Genomic DNA, 18,597 nt, shown 5'->3' on the forward strand with positions numbered 1-18,597 from the left:
GCGTGGCAGAGAAGTCTGAGGGTCAGAGAAGTTGTGTTTATTAGAAAGCATGTCTTCAACCGGGACACGGAGAAAGGTGTGGTGGGAGCTTTGAACATCATAAGGCTGATATGCTAATTCCAGCTAGAAACCGCCAAGCTCTGGCTGCAACCTAGGTCCCCGCTGTGCATTCTGGCTTGACTCATTAGTCCCCTCCGAAGCTTTAGGCGGTTGGTGTTCTGATCACCCACTGTTCATAGGTGAGGACATAGACACCAAGAGGTTAAGTGAATTTACCACAGGCGACGGGGTTCCATGTCGTAGGGCCAAGTGGGTCTGTGCTACAGCGGCTGCCAGACACTGTTGTGCTGGCGGCACAGGCAGTACTAAGAGTCTCATGTCAGGAGTGTAAAGGGACACTGCAGAGATGCTTCTACAAAGACCGTTTTTGGGGGGGTTGAGAGCTACTGTGATCCACCTCCTCTGTTCAGATGAAAAGTGGGAGACAGAACTCAAAATTTGCACCATGGGAAGATGTGTCTTAGGGGGAGGTATGAGGCAGAAGGAGAAGTAGAGGGAGAAGTAGAGGGTAGGCCCTGTGAGGAGGGATTGAAAAGGGAGAAAGGCGTCTTTATGGGCATAGGAAGGGAGGGAGCTGCTTTATTGGGGAATCAAAGTCTGCTACCTTAACTGGGAACCCCCAGGAAGTCAGGCCAGATAGCTGATAGGCACGGGCACAGCCAGCACCCTCTCAGCCCTGGGTGGGAGAGGCTATGTGCTTGAGAAAATGATGTGTCTGTTCCGAGAAACCAAATGCCCTACAATGACTCCAATTAGATTTCATAGGCACATGAAAACGCGATCCATCTTAAACACTCTGCGAATCTCCAGCCACAGATGAATATTTCATTCTATGTCAGCAGCCGGAGCAGACTAGCAAGCAGCAGCCAACACCGCCCTAACAGGTGGGGCCACATGTCCCCATGGAGGAGGGGGAGTCCAGCTTGTACCCCTTAGGCTGGTGGGACCTCGGGCAGTCTCTTTGCCTCCCAGATATACTATAGCTCTCATCCTGACCCCCACCCCCACTACCCAGGGCTGAGCAGGGACATTCATGCTTGTTCATGCCACACTGAGCCACCCTAGGTGTCAGCATGGCACTGGTGTTAAGGACACAGCCCTTGAACAGAACAATCCAAAGGTACTGTCAGAGCTTATAACCCAGGAAATGTGGAAGGGACGGACACAAAGACCACATCAGACATAGGTGAGCTGTGCTGCTACATGAGGAAGAAAAGGGAACTTCCACATAAGACAGGGTCGAGAGCCTCTGTACCCCAAAGGGGTGGTGCTTGTACCAGTCTATGAATTGGGCAAAGTATTCTAAGAACCTGGCTCTGTACATGCAAAGGTCCTGAGGTAGCAAAGTGCTTATGAGCACAAAGTATAAGGAAGCTAGCATGACTGGAGTCAAGACCACGGTAGCTTCCTGCTACATCAAAGTCCTACAGACTGAGAAACTATGCCCAGCTGCAAATGAATGTGAAGGCAAGCCCTGTCATCTCTGTGGGCTCAGTTTCCCCTTCTGTAAAATGGAACCTATGCAGATCTGTCACATAGGCTAATGTGTCAGGGGACTGGAGGGCCTATGTACCAGGGAGGGAAGGAGGTGCTGCTGTTATCATGACAGTAACTCATTTATATCCCGCTGACTCTGAGTGCCATGTCCTGCAAAGGCTCGGAGTAGCCTGAAGAGGGCGCACAGGATGGCGAAGAACCAGGGAGATAGCTCTGCTCAGGGTTGTGCAGCTCCAAGAGGGAGCCAGAGATGTTCCTGGGTAATTGTTTAGCTCATCTGTGCTGGGTATAGAATCCAGGGCTTTTCTATATGCTAGGCAAGTGTTCTACCACCGAGATCTCTCCCCAGCCCTTGAAACAGGGTCTTGCTATGTAGCCCACATTGGCCATGACTCTGAGGACCTCCTGCCTTCAGTTTGGGAGAATTGGAATGGCAGGCATGAATCGTGATACTTTGTTTTATTTTTGGTGGTGGTGGTGGTGGTTGTTGTTGTTGTTTCAGACAGAGTTTCTCTGTGTAACAGAGCCCTGGCTGTCCTAGAACTAGCTTTGTAGACCACGTGAACTCACAGAGACCTGCCTGCCTCTGCCTTCTCGAATGCTGGGATTAAAGGAGTGCACCACCTTGCTGGGCCACACTCCCAGTGCTGGGATCAAACTCAGGGCTTCGTGCATGTCAAGCTCTTTACAGACTCGGGTATAGGTCATTTCCAATGAGCAGAAATGTGTTGGCTCACTGTTCTGGGAGATAAGAAGTTCAAGGGCAAAGGGCAATCCCTGGTAAGGAACTAAGCCAGTGGAGTGAGTTTGGGGCCTGAAGTGAAGGGCGGGGTAGGGAGCAAGGGCGAGCAAGTGAGTTCACACAAAGGGGGTCCAGCCTTAGGTCCTACTCCCAATAGCACCACAATGGCCATTAAATTCCAATGGCTATTGAAGGGCACACACATTCAGACCACAGCAGGATGCAGTTGCTATAGCTGGCGCAGGATGGAGGGAACCCATGTCCTCTGTGACCCCAGAGGGCCAAGTTGGGGCTTCAGAGAGATTAAGTTGCCTGGGGGTAGAGCCAGCTGCTTGGGAAGTACTGAGCACACCCACCCATCTCTGGAGTACCTGAAAACCAGCACTTGTTCAGAAATAGGAGGTGATTATCTATTGCTGTGTGCCTCCCTCCCCTAATCCAGGAAATGTTTGTTACCTCATGGTTTCTGTGGGTCTGGAATTTCAGAGCAGTGTGTCTAGACATTTGTGGCTCAGTGCTTGTTATACTGTGGTAATCAGAATGAGAGACGGGGTGTGTGTGTGTGTGTGTGTGTGTGTGTGTGTGTGTGTGTGTGTTGGTTCTCAATGCCCATATAAAAGGCCACACCGATAATCATAGCCCTGGGGAGACAGAGACCAAATAAATCCCTGAGGCCTGCTGCTGAGCCAGCCCAATGTGCTTGGTGAGGTCCAAGTCAGTGAGAAACACTGTCTCAAAAAAAAAAAAAAAAAAAAAAAGAAAGAAAAGAAAAAAAAGAAAAAACAAGGTGAGCAGTACCTAAGGTATGTGAGCTTGACCTCTGACCTCCACACATGTGTAACATCAGACAGACAGACAGGCAGACACACACACACACACACACACACACACCACAGTGGATGTTACACACCCTCAGAGATCTGGCTGGATTGATGGCATGCTCTCTCCTCTAGGGAGCCCTCCTGTTGCCCCAGTGAGTACTAACTCTTCCCACACTGGGCTGTGCCCCCAGCTTTGACACTTCCTGGGATGTGTTTTCATGTGTTTTCTAATTGCTGTGTGTATTGCTGCCTCCCGTACTTGACCACAGACTCGTGGGCTGGGACTGTGTGAGTCAGAGCAGGCCCCATAAAGGCTGGAGAAATTGAATTAAATGTGCTGGCAGTGGCTGTGTTCTGACCATTTTGTTCTGCTGTTTGCCAGTTTGACCTTCCAGGATGGTCCCTCACCAGAGGCCAGAGTGAAACAAGCCTCCGGGGTCTGCCTACTCTCAGCCAGAGCTTTAGCCAGAGGGCAGGTCAGCATGCCCCCGCACCACTTTTTTCTTCTCTGGTGAAATCTTGCCTGCCGAGTAGGCAGTTAGAGATAGTGTCCCCTGAGCACGGCACCAACCAAAAGTTTTGGGAAATGGTGGCAGATTAGAAACCTGAGGGGCAGCATGAAGAGTGGGCTGGGGAGTGCCTGGGTTCAAATCTTAGCCCTGCCTTGTGCAGCCTTGTAAAGATCATTTTTTGTGCCCCAATTCTTGATTTGGAGACAGAACTCAAAGAAATCCAACTGTGTGCGCCAACTGCTGTGAGCATGCAGCTAACAAAGGCACAGGACAGAGCCACAGAAGCGCTGACCCACAGGACTTTGAGTTTCCTTTAGCCACCCAGCACCTCTCTATGGGACACTTTATATGGGGCACTTTGCATTCCTGAGGTGTTTTTTTAAATAAATGGATTTTTTTTTCATTTTATGTACATTGATGTTTGTCTTGCATGCAGGTCTGTGTTCCTGGAACTGGAGTTATAGAGAGTTGTAACCTGCCACATAGGTGCTAGGAATTGAATCTGGGTTTTCTGGAAGAGTAGCCATGCTTTTAACTGCTGAGCCATCTCTCCATCCCCAGGGAGATATATTTTTAAGCTGAGCTAGGATACACATAAAACAAGCCCCCTCCCCCGTGTGTGTGTGTGTGTGTGTGTGTGTGTGTGTGTGTGCGCGCGCGCGCGCCTGAGGAGGCTAAAAGCGACTCCTTTGGAGTTGGAGTTTTACGCATTTCCAAGATTCTGATCTTGTTACGTGGGTGCTGGGATCTGAACTCTGGTCCTCGTGATTATGGAGCAAGTGCTTGTACCTTGTAACCATCAAGCCCACCCCACCCATACCTTTAGCCTTCTTGTTTGAAGACAGGGTTTCACCAAGTTGCTCAGGTTGCCTTTGAACTTAGATGCAGCCCAGGCAGACACAAACAGTCCCAGTATCACTAGCAGCTTGCGCCCCAGGCCAACCCAACCATTTTCAAGTTGCAGTAGGATGGTATGGAGCACATTTCTAGTGCAGACCAACTGTCACCACCTCTATCCCAGGGTTCCTCCTGTGCCCCTACCAACCTCACACCCTTATTAAACTGTCACTTCCCAGTGCCCTCACCCAGCCCTTGGCAAGCACAGAGCTACCTTTTGTTCCGCAAGCTTGCTCTGCTCTGGAAATTTTATGTGTCACATGCCTGACTTTTCTCAGGCTCTGTGCCCACCGTGGCTAAGTATCGGGACTTTCTCTCTTTTGATGGCAGAATAATAACGCTCTGCCACGTAGCCAGAGCCCACAGCTTGTAGGTGAGAAGACTGTGTGTGGCTAGAGAGGCAGGGTGAGACCCGTGCCTCAGTAGGACTATGCCCGAACCTGTTCTAGCCCACCTTTAGCCTTAACTGTATCCCCCTGGTTCACACAGGTCCCTCATGGCTAAGGCCGTTCCCTCCATTGTCAAACTGAGAGAAGTAAGTTAGGGAAGGTGACCTGTGTAGGTGTTCAGCAAGCCAACCAGCGCCAGCACCATGGCTTCCACGAGCTCCACAGATACTTCTTCACTGTGGCAACTGAGAGGTGACAGGTCTAGCCAGGCCCTGATGGCAAAGGAAGGTGATGAGCCCCTGCTCACCCCAAGAGCCGTCTCCATGGTGGCCCCTGAGCTACCTACCCTTCAACCTCTGCCCTTTCAAAAGGCTGAGGGATATTCACCCCAGGGTGGGTTTTGGCTTTAACTCATCCTCTCTCCCAACTCTCTCCAGGCCTGTTCCTCAGGGTTCTTCCCATCCTACTTCCTTGTGCTTTTAGCAGCTTTTCACTGTCTCCTGTCCTGCCTGGGCTCTTGCTCTGTGAGCAGCACCAGAGACAACACGGGAAAGGCACGCCTGTTCCCTTCCTTTCCGTCACGTAAGAGAGAGACTCTGAAAATGGACGCAGCTCTGAAGAATAACCAGGGTACCTGGGGAGTGTTTTGGAGGAAATCATTAAGGGTGTGGAGAGGACAGGGTGGAGTGGAGCATCCTTTGTAGTGGACAGGCAGGGAGGAGGTGGCGCCGGAGCAAAAACTTGAAGCAGCCGAATATGGGAAGAGCTGAGAAGGAAATGGTGGGAACTGTGTGGACAGAGGTCCTGTGGCCACAGTGAACAGGCACTAGGGGAGTCACTCGTGGATTCCAGTGACTGAGTCAGCACAAGGAGGCTGGAATTACGTTGGAGAATGAGAAAAGACCTGAGATCCAGTGAGAAGAACCAAGGAAAAGGATTGTACCTTGATTTTTTTTTCCCCAGGATGTCTGACATTGCCCCTCTGTGCCAGTGTTCAGTGTATTTAGAGCTTACGGTTCTTATTGCCATTTCCCATGTCTTTTAGTCATCAATGAAGAGATGGAGGCTGGGCGTGGGCCCCCATGACCTCTAACATCCCACCTGAGGCCAGGCAAAGGTTAATGGGATTCGGTCACCCCAGGGCCCTGCTGGTTTCAAGCTTCTCACCACAGCAACCCAGTGTCCACATCCTGGGCAGCTGTACAGAGCTCACTCCCAGGAAGGCCCAGGGGTCCCTCTGTGACTGTCTCAGAGAGGCCAGGGCCTGCTGTAGAGACAGTGTGAGCCACACATCCCAGCAGCCTGCAATCCTGTCCACCAAACAACTGGTTGATTGAATGTCACGCTTTTCAAACAGTTGCTATGGACACGGACTCAGCAGGAAGCAAGTGGGACCTGGCACTTGTCTGGATCGAGTGTAGCTGTCAGAGGGGAGTTGAGCCTGGATCCCAGTTTGGTAGGCAATAGCAAACGCAAGTACAGAACCACACCTGTTCTCCCAGCCGCCAGAGCTGTTTCCTCTTCTAACATAAGTGTCTGTGTGACCACCCACTCCAGAGTTAGCTATACAGAAAACCTGTATGTTGGCACACAGATTCTGGGGGTCAAGAGCAGCTGTGTAGCCTGGCCCTTGCCTGGGTCCCTCAGGGACATATCGTGTCACCTTGTAGGTCTCAGTTCCCCCAAGACTGACTCAGGGCTCAGCAGCCAACTTGCCAAAGAGGGTGAAGCAGATGCTGCCTTGCCTTTCACAACCTGGTGTGAGAGGACAGACAGAGCCACTGCCACAATATCCTGTTGGTGTCACAGGCGAATGTGACAGGAAGTGGAGCTACACTGGTGCGTTTGACCAGAGAAGTGGTGTCAGGGACTGGAGAAGTCCACTGCCCAGCATTCAGGAAACAGCGGGCGCTCTCCACCGCATCAGCCTGGCTTCCTGCTTTCTTCATGGTCCTCCAAGACTTCCTGGCACTTCTTCACTTCACACCCTCTAGCTCTAGGCTCTAGGGAGAGGACTAGGAGTACAGAAAGGACAGTGACACTTGGTGTTCCAGCATAGGAACTGTGTATCTGGTGGCACAGCAGAGAGGGCTCCAGGTGGTGCGTGGAAATTCCCTGTGGATGTGGAGGTAGCCTAATGACGTGGGCCTAAAGAAAGCCAAACTCCTGAAAGCCTTAGGCAGAGCATTTCAGACAGGACCAGGCAGAGCAGGGGGGAGAAAATAAAGTTACAAGAATGAAGAAGACTCCTTGTTAAAGGCAGAAATGAGGCCAGACATCAGGGAAAGTTGGAGTTCCATCCAGGGCCCAAGGGAGTCTTGGAAGAGCCTGAAGCATGACTGGGTGGCTCATGCCTCCCATTCTGGTGCTGGAGAGGCTGAGGGGAAACTGCCATGAGTTTAAGGTCAGCCCAGACTGGTTAAGAAACCTCAGCTTTAAAAAAAGAAAAAAAAAAAAAAAAAAAAAGTAGAGAGATGGCTCAGCAGGTAAGAGCACTGGCCGCTCTTCCAGAGGACACTGGTTCAATTCCCAGCATCCGTTTAGAAGCTCACAACTGTCTGCAGCTCCAGTTTCAGGGAATCCTGACCTCCACAGGTACCAGGCATACACATGATACACAGACACATAAAATAAGAATAAATAACAAATACAAATTAACTGGTTTGGTTTTTGTTTTCTTTTTGTTGTTGTTTTAAGGACAGGATTTGCCTGTGTGTGAAGCTGCCCCAGGCAGGGCCGTGGAGGTGGAGAGGCAGGACTCTGAGGACATGGTGAAGGCACAACCGTCAGGAAATGTTTGCTGTTGAGCCCACTGGAAGGAGTGGAGAACAGTGTGTCCTGGTTTCTCACTTGAGCTGGTGGGAGGAACAGATGGGGGGGGGGGTCTGTCAGACGTGCAGGCTGAGATACTGAGGAAGCAGTTAGGAGAGTCCAGAGTTTGAGGGCCACAATGGGTGGAGAATCAGAGTGTAGAAGTGCTAGGTGTAGGTGGCGTACGCCAGGACATCAGCAATGACAGCGTGTGGAGAGGTAAAGTTGATTCAGTCCTTGGACTCGGGGGTTGATAACAGAAGAGGAGGAAGGAGGGTGTTCAGAGACACCTCCAACAGCATCAAGGCCCTGGCAGCCCTGAAGAACCCATCTTCCCTTTTACAAGTCACCCCTCAGAGAGCTGATGGGGGTGGAGTGGGCGGGTGGGGGGGTCTGTGTGCTCCACAGCCTGAGGTGAGCGTGTCGAGTGTTCGTCTCTTCAGCCCCACTCTCTCCTAGCCTCTCACTATCCAGTTCACAGCCCTACTGTGCACTCGACTTCTCTCTCTCTCTGCCTTACCATCGAGGCTCAGCACTGAGTAGGGCTGTCCTTGGTAAGCCTCTCCCTGTCTTAAGGCAACATTAGAGGCAGATGCATCCTTTATGCCAGAGACTGGGGGAAGGAAGGTCTTGAGGGGCAGAGTGGAGAACAGCTAAAGATGGTTAGAGGCTCGGTCAATGTGGGTGTGGTTTGTCTGACTGAGAGCCTGAACTGAACAGGGAAGAGGGATCCACAGAACATTCCAGAGTAGAGTACTGATGTCGTCAGGTAAGCTTGGCTTCTTGAGGAGTCGTTCTGTCCCTGGCCTCTTCCCTACTTGGCTCTCCCATGCTCATGAGCTCCAAGATGATGGATGGCAAGGCAGGGAGGGCCCGTCCTGTGGCTGGTGGCTGGCAGTGGGTGGTGGCTGAAGCCACAGAAGCACCACAGAGCCCAGAGGGCTCCCCAAGGCAGCAGCATCTCCCTCCTCTGAGCTTCCATGAAGGCAATGAGGCTTATATTAACGAGAGGCAATTATGGACACCAGGACGGGCCTAAGTATAGCTCATTGAGAAAGGCAGTACACGGCAGCCAGCTGCCTCCCCTGCAGGGCCATGGATGCCTATTTTAAAACTCCCTACAGTGAAGTTCTGCCACCCCTGGGTGCTGGGCTCCTGAGGAACTGGCGTGCAGCTAAGCTGGAGCCCTGAGAGACTCAACTGTGAGCAGACAGACCATCCTTGCTCAAACCCCTGCTGTCTTAGAGACAGGAAACCAGTTTGAGGTCACAGAAAGTAAATGCACATGCAGGACTTGAATCCATTTCCAGCTGTATCCCAACCCTCTGCTGTACTGGGCACATCCTAGACCACAAGGCTTGGCCTGTCCCCAAGAGCACAGTGTAGGGAGGGGTGGGAGTTGGGCAGAGACTGGTGCTTGATATGGAGACACAGCTAGCCCTCATCAGAATCTCACCAAGTAAGCTTCATTTTGACTCTGCTGAAGAGAAAACTGGCTCAGAGAGCCGTTTAGTCAATGCCAGTGCCCCACGGTGAGGTGGCACTCTTCAGAGACACACTAACACTGAGCTTACTTCAGGGTTCACAGGAAACTGACTTGGGCCCAGTGGTGTGGATGAGTATGCTGAGGTTTTCTGGGGTAGTGTCTAGGATGGCTCTGGAAGAGGCCAGCACACAGAACCAGGTTGAGGGAGGGATCGAACCTTGGTATAGTCCCACCGGAGGCTCTGCTGTGAGCAGAAGAGCTGTGAGCAAGAAGCCCTGTAGAGGCGTCTAGGACAGGGGCAAGAGCATCATAATGGCAACCAGTTGTTCGATGCAGGCCGCCCCTGGGGACAGAGTGAAGGCCTGCAAGGATTTCTGTCTGACTTAGAGCAGTTTGTAGCAGGAACTTGGCTTTGAACGGTCAGCAGCTGGTGATCTTGGCAGCTGGAGCCGGAGATGTCAGTGCGGAAGGACCTGGGGCCACCACAGCACATTATGGCCACAGTGAGAAGCCAAACGTGGTGGTGCCTGCTTGTTATTCCGGCACTCGAGAGCCTGGGATGGGAGGGCTTCTCATTCCTCCTCCACTTAGGTGGGGAGAACCTGGCCTGCCTTCTGGGACATCATGACACTAATGAGCCACAGGGCTGGTGGAAAGACTGGAAAGGAGGAAAGGAGGAAAACTTTTATCAAAAACCCAGGGGAGGGGAGTTAACGGGAGAGATGGCTCGGTGGTAGTGTTGGCTGCAGCCTGGCAGTAGTGGTTCATGTCTTTAATCCCAGCACTTGGGAAGTGGAAGCAGGTGGATCTCTGTGAGTTTAGAACCAGGGCTACATAGAGAAACCTTGTCCCAAATAACAAATAAAAAAAGAGGCATTGGCTGTTCTAACAGAGCACCTGGGTTCAATTCCTAGCAGCTACCTAGTGGCTCACAAGCCCTTGTAGCTCCAGTTCCTGAGGATCTAATTAATGCCTTTCTTCTGTTCTTCTGGTCTCCCTGGGCACAAGGCATGCACACAGTGCACAGATGTACATGCAGACAAAACACTCATATATATGTAAAAGAAAAATGAATAGGTCTCAAAAAAAAAAAAAAAAAAAAAAAAAAAACAAGCCAACTGTGTAGGGACAGTGGGAGACAGTATGCAAGCCATATCCAGTAAGGGTTTAAGGTGCAGATCACAACAAGAATAACAAACATCTCAATGATAAAGTAGCCAGAGGATTTCAGTAGACATTTCTCCAAAGAATAATGTAGGAATGGCCAAGAGCCATGGTGACAGGAGGCTGACCATGATTATGTATGAGGGAAATGCAGGTCAACACCTCACTGAGAAGCCGGGCATGGCGGTGGGTGCTTGCTGTACCAGCACCAAAGAGCCTGGGATAGGAGGATAGTGAGTCTGAGGCCAACCTGGGCTACAGTCTGGCATTCTGACTTCTAACGGTTGCCCTCCCTGGCTTACACCTCAGCATAGGGGTGACCTCTGCTTCAGCTGACTGATAGTTCTTCTGTCCAGCAGGAACCTCGGGATCCGGTCCTGGCCCCCCAGCTTTGCCATGATCCCCTCCTTAACTTCACCATGTCAGCAAAGGACTTGGGTGTATTCAGGATCCTACCATACTTGGTTTCAGGGATAGCCCGGGTGCCCCTGGATAAGTACAGGCCAGATCAAGCCTGCCTTGAGGCTCCTTTGAGCAGGACATAGGGCCTAGAAACCTGGTTAACCTCCATGATACAGCCAAGAAGAGGCTCAGAAATAAAGTGTGGCTAAGTTAAGGACTGGTGTTTTCAGGCTAGTCCTAGAAATCTGCTAGTCCAGCTGTCCCATTTTACAGATGGGCAAAGGGAGTCACAGTGACTCCATCCATTGGCCACCCTTTTTTTTGTGTGTGAGGCTTTGTTTTGTCCCCCTTGTTCTAAGGCTGGGCCTCCCTTTACCCTGGGTACTCTGTCCCAGGCCACCACTGTATCATCCTAGAGGGCAAAGATGGCCTGAGGGCTTGTCAGCATCTTTGATGTCTGTGATCTCAGCACCCAGCCCAGGGATCATAGTCATTAAACATCTGGGGAGGTACAAAGTTTACAGAGGCCTGAAGGCTCTCTGTTAAAGTAGATCTGGACAGCACTGTCTTTGGCCACAGGTAAGGTAGGTCCTGACAAGCCCTGCTCTTTGGAAGTCTCTCTGGCCCTCTGAGATTCCCTGTCTAGATGACTGACACACGCTTCCAGGGCCTGTGGCTACTCCCTAGAAACCCTCCCTAGGCCTTAGGGGTAGCTGTTGGAGGCAGGGTGCACAAAGCTTTGGATGGGTGTGCATGTGTATGGCACCTCACAGTGGGACAGTTGGGACAGGAAGAGCATGAAAGTAGGCAGCTCCCTGCCCACCGTCCACTGTGGGAGGAGTCCAAGAACTCAGGGTCAGAATGTGGCTCAGGGTTTCCATGAACACCTGCCCACTGAGCCACAGCAGGAGACTGTCTGTAGCTTTGACCATGTGCTCAGAGACAGCAGACAGAGAACCCTGGCTCTGCTGTCCCCTTTGGCGGGGGGGCCCCCTGTCCAGTGCTGGTGTATACGAAGCAGCAGTCACACAGGACCGTGATCAGAGGGCACAGACCTTGACATCTACTCCTGTCCTTGGTCCCATGATGACAAGGGCAGACCCCCTGCCTTAAGTCATTCTCAACGTGCCTCATCCTGCTCCCCACCCTGTCCAGTCCTGTTAACCAGCTGACCACGCATTGTCTTTTTCTCCCCAGGACAGCTGCTGCCTGGGACAGGTGACCCCAGTGCCCCACTAGGGCAAAGGCCCCCGCCCCACGGGCCAGGATCATGAAAGGCCTCGGTGACAGTCGCCCCCGCCATCTCTCCGACAGCCTGGACCCACCTCATGAGCCCCTCTTTGCCGGGCCTGACCGCAACCCCTACCTGCTGTCGCCCACCGAGGCCTTTGCCCGGGAAGCCCGCTTCCCTGGGCAAAACACACTGCCGGGGGATGGGCTCTTCCCACTCAACAACCAACTGCCCCCGCCAAGCAGCACCTTCCCCCGAATCCACTACAACTCCCACTTTGAGGTGCCTGAGGAAAGCCCATTCCCTAGCCATGCCCAGGCCACTAAGATCAACCGGCTTCCTGCCAACCTCCTGGACCAGTTTGAGAAACAACTGCCTATCCACCGTGATGGCTTCAGCACCCTCCAGTTCCCCCGGGGTGAGGCCAAGGCTCGAGGTGAGAGTCCGGGCCGCATTCGCCACCTGGTCCACTCCGTCCAGCGTCTCTTCTTCACTAAGGCACCCTCCATGGAGGGCACCACGGGCAAGGTGGGTGGCAATGGCAACAAGAAAGGTGGCCTGGAGGACGGGAAAGGCCGGAGAGCCAAAAGCAAGGAGCGGGCCAAGGCTGGTGAGCCCAAACGGCGAAGCCGCTCCAACATCTCAGGCTGGTGGAGTTCGGATGACAACCTGGACGGTGAGGGTGGTGCCTTCCGCAGCGGCCCTGCCTCCGGCCTGATGACTCTAGGCCGCCAGCCAGAACGTACCCAGCCCCGCTATTTCATGCACGCCTACAACACCATCAGTGGACACATGCTCAAAACCACCAAGAACACTACCACCGAGCTGACTGCCCCGCCACCCCCGCCTGCTCCGCCTGCGACCTGTCCCAGCCTTGGAGTGGGCGCTGACACCAACTATGTCAAACGTGGTTCCTGGTCCACTCTGACCCTCAGCCATGCCCATGAGGTCTGCCAGAAGACCTCAGCCACTTTGGATAAGAGCCTGTTGAAGTCCAAATCCTGCCACCAGGGTTTGGCCTACCATTACCTGCAGGTAGGGGTGAGGGTGAGGTAGGTGGGGGGGGGGCAAGGCAGGGTGGGGATGGGGCAGGTAGGGTGCAGGTGGGACAGGGTGGCTATGGTTTGGAGTCCCAGCTGGAGCACAGATTCACTGGTGAGATGGTGCCATGCTAAGCATTGCTTTCCTCGAGTGTGGAATAGGAGGTTGGGGGGCTGTTAATAAGAGGATCCCTGTCCTCACAGTGTTCTCACCAGGTGAGCCAGGCCCTTGGGAACCCAGCCCCGGAGAGACTGAACTATGTCCCTGCCCTTTAGATAACAGGTCTGGAAGCTGTGTCATCCCTCCCCCCCCTCACAGGACCAACTCATGACATTCTAATGGTCATCTTCCTGCCACTCCCATGAGACTGGATTCTCTTTGAGGACACAGACCACATCTGATGATGTCCCCCAATGCCCAGGACAGGGTTTGGCAGGGAGGAAGTGCTCGGAAAGGGTAGATGGACATGTGGGTACTGAAGCCACCACAGCTAGAAAGAATCACAGTCCTGAGAGCCAGGGGTCCATGTGGATGAGGAGCTGCTGAGGGCCACCAACCCCAAGGCCTGACACTCGGGGGTAGAGGGAGGTTTGTCTTGAGGAATTCACACAGTAAAGCTTTCTACCTGAGGGTAGCTGAAGGCTTGGCTTCAGCGTTGCTGCTGCACGGTGAGCTGGGGCAGGGTTCTGCGTGCTGGGGTGTGTAGTCAGAGCCCAATGGTGGAAGGGACAGGAACGGCTCACACATGGGAAGGAGCTAGCACTTTGTCCCCAGTGTGTGCAAGCACGAGCCTGGCTGGCATGCAGAGGTCACATCAGATGCATGTGTTCTTATGAAAAGATGGACTCCAAGGTGTGACAAGGCTCATGTTCTTGTCGTTCTATATAAAACTCCAGGGACAGTGACACCATGGGGGAGGGGTATGTTTTTGCAGTAGCAGGAAATTGAAATTGAGGCAGCCTTTTAAATATATTGAGCGGCTTTGTGGCTGTCTTTGTTTGCCACCTTAGTTTAGACATTTAAGGGAAGTGTGTGACCTGCACTCTGTCTACTCGGTGTGGTTGGGTCTGACATAGGAAATGCTTTCAAGACACCAGGAGAGGACTCTGGGCCTGGGGGGGGGGGGGGGGCTTGTGCTGCCTGCTGGATGACAGAGTGAGCAGGTGGGTTGGCCACAGGTTCTGAGCAAGGATGCTCAAGGTCCCCTTCCCCCCCGGGGGGAGGGGGGATAGTGTGAACGGGGGATGGACCAGCTGGTGATTTGGGAGGGAGAATTCATAGGTCCTGGTGACTAGGTGGCTAGATGGTCAGCTGGGGTTTGAGGGAAAGCTGAGTTTGGGAAGTAGGTCCTCAGCAGGAGGTAGGCACCGGTATCAAGGGTACGAGAAGGTTCAAGGGTGTGACACCATCCAACCATGCTGATGAGGAAGTGTGTATTTGAATCCCTGATGCAGGGCTTGCTGTGTCCAGAAACCTGTGGACCTGGCATTCTCTAGGAGGAGAGCAGCCTCCCCGTGTGTGTACAGTTGCTGTGCAGGGGTATGCAACATGTATCATCTCTGCGCACGTTGGAGGGGGTGTGTTGAGGTCGCTGATGTGTGTCCTTGAGAAGGTGTGACGTATGCTGGGAGTGTCTGCTGAGGAACACAAGCGAGCAGGCCAGGCGTGCGCCTGCTCTGAGTGTGCTAAGATGTATACAGGACACGGCTTCAGTTTCTGAAGCATGTAAATGCCATGATGTGCCCAACATAACCATGTTTCCAAGAGTGAGTCGAGGGACGGGAGTGTAGACTGCACACGCTACTACCCCAGAGCAGCTGACAGCATCAGACGTGGAAAAGCCACTTGGAATAGGATGACCAGCTCCATCACAGATGGGTCTGCAACAAAGAAAGTTGATTCTGGGACTTCACACTCATGCCGATGTGCCAGGGGGGCTCTGATCCCCATCCTCTAACGACCATTGTAGAGCCAGGCTCAGATTCCAGATCTTGGGGTCTGTCTGTGGGAGACTTCTTTCCTTTGGCCCTGGTGTTCTCACTGGGGCCTCCTAGTCCATCCCTTGGAGTGCATGTGAGGAGATGGGACACAAGGAATGCCCCATAAGTGTAGCTGCACCGAGGCCATTGTCATCACCACAGGAGTGGGAAATTTTGCTGGAACAAACCCAGCTTGAAATGGAATGGACTTGGGTAAGGCCAGGCACTCAAGCTGTGGCAGAGAGACTTCTAGAACCCAGTTAGTCTTCCCGGCCCAACGTTTGCTGATGCTGGGTGATCAAGGACAGGAAAGCCAACAGAGAAGGCTCAAGTTGTCAAAGTGGAGATGGATAAGTCTGTGAGATCCTATTCTCTGAGTGACCGTCTGGAAACCTGGCTGGCTGCTAGGACCCATCTGAGTCCTGTCTCTGGATATTCCAGGTACCCGGCGGAGGGGGAGAGTGGAGCACCACGCTGCTGTCCCCTCGAGAAATGGAGAGTACCGCTGAGGGGCCGATCCCGTGTCGGCGCATGCGCAGTGGCAGCTATATTAAGGCCATGGGCGACGAGGACAGTGATGAGTCTGGCGGTGGTAGCCCTAAGCCTTCACCCAAGACTGCAGCACGGCGTCAGAGCTACCTGAGGGCCACGCAACAGTCCCTGGGAGAGCAGAGCAACCCCCGCAGGTGAGCAGGAGCCCATCCAGGGGTCTAAAACTACAGCCCTGCCGGAGCCCCACCCCTTCGGGTATGCCTCGTCCCTTGGGCATACTGTCCGTAGTCGAACCCTGCAAGAGCCACCACTTTGACTTAATGTGAGGCCTGACCTGACAAGATTTCCCTGAGAAAGGTCTCAGAACTTGTAATCCTGTCCTTAGACTAGCTGTGTCCCCTATGTGAGCCTCACACTGTGCATACCCTGTGTCTCACCCTTTGGCCACCCTAGCAGAACCCTGGCCTGCAGATGGATCCTGTTTCTCTGCTCTCACTCGGGTCTAGGTGAATATCCCCTATAAGAGTTTTCTCATGCTTAGGTTAGCCCTGCCTGCTAACAGCTTGTCCCCCAAACAGCCCCACTTACAGTTAAGCCCTGCTCATAGTGATAATTTGGGTGATTGATTTAGCTAAATTCGGCCACAGGGGTCATATGCACAGGTGAGTTGCCCCAGGGTCCTTTATCCTTCATGACTAGAGCCAGCCTTAGTGAGAGGGATCAGTTATAGCAATGGTTGATGTCTGTTGACCCTGGTTTTGCTGGCTACTGTGCTTGATCTGGTGCACTTAAATCTGCATTCTGAAGTCCTTACCCCAGGGCCAGCAATGTGTCATCCTCATTCCATAAATAAGGACCATATGAGGTGGGAGGAAGAGGTGGTGACTCGCCAGGCACACTCTGCAGAAAGCTGGATGCTACTCCAAGCCCTGTGTCAGGAGCCCAAACTGACCTAAAGTAAGGGTGGGGAGGTCCAGGGGTAGGTAATATCAGAAAGGCTGAGAAACTAGGTCTGCAGGGCAAGCAGCAAGTCCATATCTGAACATCACATTGGCCCTGAGGACCTTCGGGCATTTTCCAGTAAATACCAAGGCTATTGGCCTCCACCCATCTCTGTCTAGTCTCTGGAATTGCCTCAGATTTTCAGTTTTGTAGCCTACGAGTCGGTTGCATGGCCTCCAGTTTAAAGCAGGCAATGTAAGCGTATGCTGCCACCTTGAGGCCACAGTGAGCATGACAGGCGAGGGTTGTCTGCCACAGATTTTATTGGGTTCCCAAAGGTAAGAGTTCTCCATTTGTTTGGAGCCCCCCCCCCCCCCCCACCTTGCCCAGCTGGCAGTGCTTCCACTTCCCCTCTGCTACTGAATAGTCTTGGTCAGTTTTCTCCCTCCTGGCCTCAGTTCCCCAGTTAAAGAGTGGATGGGCTGAGCCCTGTCTACCCCTTTCCCTGCCAGGAGTTTGGACCGCTTGGATTCAGTGGACATGCTGCTGCCTTCCAAGTGCCCCAGCTGGGAAGAGGACTACAACCCCATTAGTGACAGCCTCAATGACTCCAGCTGTATCAGCCAGGTGAGGGTGACTAGGGGGGTCAGGGCGCTCAGTGCATCACTGTCTATCCAGAACTCTGCTCAGCTGCTGCCTCCACGTCTCAGGTGCCTCCACGTCTCAGAGGCCTTTCCTGGTCACCCTGCATACAGGAGTCCCCAGTGCTGTTCCCAGGCCCCAGTTAACTTTTCACTCCCTGGTCCCTGTATCATATTAGCTTACTGCTGTCTATGCCGGTCTGCCTCTTGAGGTTTCCCTACACACTCTTGTTCCCTGTAGGTTCATCATCTAGCCCTGTACCCTGCAGGCAGAGGCTCATTAGGTGTTTTCTTGGTAGACATTTCATGCCTATCCTCACCCTTCTCATCAGCTCCCTCCTGTCTGTGTCTGTACCTCCCTTTTCCCCTCCCTTTCTCCCTCCTTCCGTGCTTGTCTCTCCCTCCTTCCCTGCCTGACTTTTTCTCCCCTGTTCACTACATTTTCCCTAGGTCTTCTGTGTGTCTCCATCTTCATAGCTCTGTCCCTCACATACATCCCTGCCTGCCCCAGGTACCCAGAATAACTTTGCCCTTAGTTATACAGAAAGGCATCTGGAATCTGCCATGCTGGAGACCCCACAGACTTCTACTGTTCTTTTTCCAGCCCAAGATCTCTTCTAATCCAGGGTCCTCTGACTGTTATTTTCTCCAAAACTTTACCCCTAAAAGGCTGAATGTCTTGAGCTGCATAGATGGCCCTAAAGTTCCATAGTGTCCAGGAGAAGGTGGTCCTGGTTATGGTCTCTGACCTGTGTTTCTGGCTGGGCTGCCTGCCAAGCAAAAAAGAGATGGGTAAAAGCCCATGGTGCCAGCAAGAGTGCAGAGAACGTGTCCTCAATAATGCCAGCCCCGGAAGTAAGCTCCCATCCTGAGGAAGCCAAGCAAAACTTCTTCCAAACAGAATCCATATCGATAGGGAAGAGTCCTGAGTAGCCCAGACGAGCCTGGCCCTCCTGTAATCTGCACCCCCTCTCTCCTGCAGGTTTTTGGACAGGCTTCCCTGATCCCCCAGTTGTTCGGCCATGATCAACAGGTCAGTATGCTTGCCAGTCTTGCACCCCAAACCAGAGCACAGGGCTGGGTCCTGAGCCTTCAGATCAGGGATCTAGGTACTCAGTCTTGGTTAGGTCCAAGCAGAGCTGTGTTAGGACGGCAGCCCCCGTGAGGATGGAGGTGAGGCACACATAATGTGATCATGTCCTGACCCTGATCCATCACTGCACTGTGTCTTAATTTGTTCTCATAACTGGGAAAGCACGAGCTAGGTTCTGTGGATGGACAAGAAGTCGCTGCAGGGCAGTGCAGCAGAAGCAGGACAATGGAGGAGAACCTGTAATGTGTCCTGCCTCCCCCTGAGATCTGAGTCAGGGCACTAAGCTCCCAAGCTGGTCTGCTATCAGCTAGATGGTGACGCACTTTCTCCTTGAGGAATGCCCCGCCCCCTCTGCTTCTCTCTCCCTGGGTGAGACCTGGAAGGCTTCTGTTTGGAC

The 18,597-nt window shown here is 52.9% G+C and overlaps 1 protein-coding gene across 3 annotated transcripts in view; it reads left to right on the forward strand.

Moving 5' to 3' along the window:
- The window catches only part of Dlgap4 (DLG associated protein 4), a 147,719-nt gene that overhangs the window by 75,909 nt on the left and 53,213 nt on the right, over positions 1-18,597 (forward strand). For all 3 annotated transcript variants that reach the window (XM_076930114.1, XM_076930115.1, XM_034496877.2), the window contains exons 3-6: positions 11,979-13,047; positions 15,474-15,718; positions 16,979-17,093; positions 18,090-18,140. In XM_076930114.1, the coding sequence (XP_076786229.1) occupies positions 12,052-13,047; positions 15,474-15,718; positions 16,979-17,093; positions 18,090-18,140 (1,407 nt within the window). In that variant the 5' untranslated portion in view covers positions 11,979-12,051. The remainder of the gene's footprint in view (positions 1-11,978; positions 13,048-15,473; positions 15,719-16,978; positions 17,094-18,089; positions 18,141-18,597) is intronic.

This window comes from Arvicanthis niloticus, chromosome 2, assembly GCF_011762505.2.
Source record: "Arvicanthis niloticus isolate mArvNil1 chromosome 2, mArvNil1.pat.X, whole genome shotgun sequence".
In the NCBI taxonomy this organism is placed as follows: Eukaryota; Metazoa; Chordata; class Mammalia; order Rodentia; family Muridae; genus Arvicanthis; species Arvicanthis niloticus.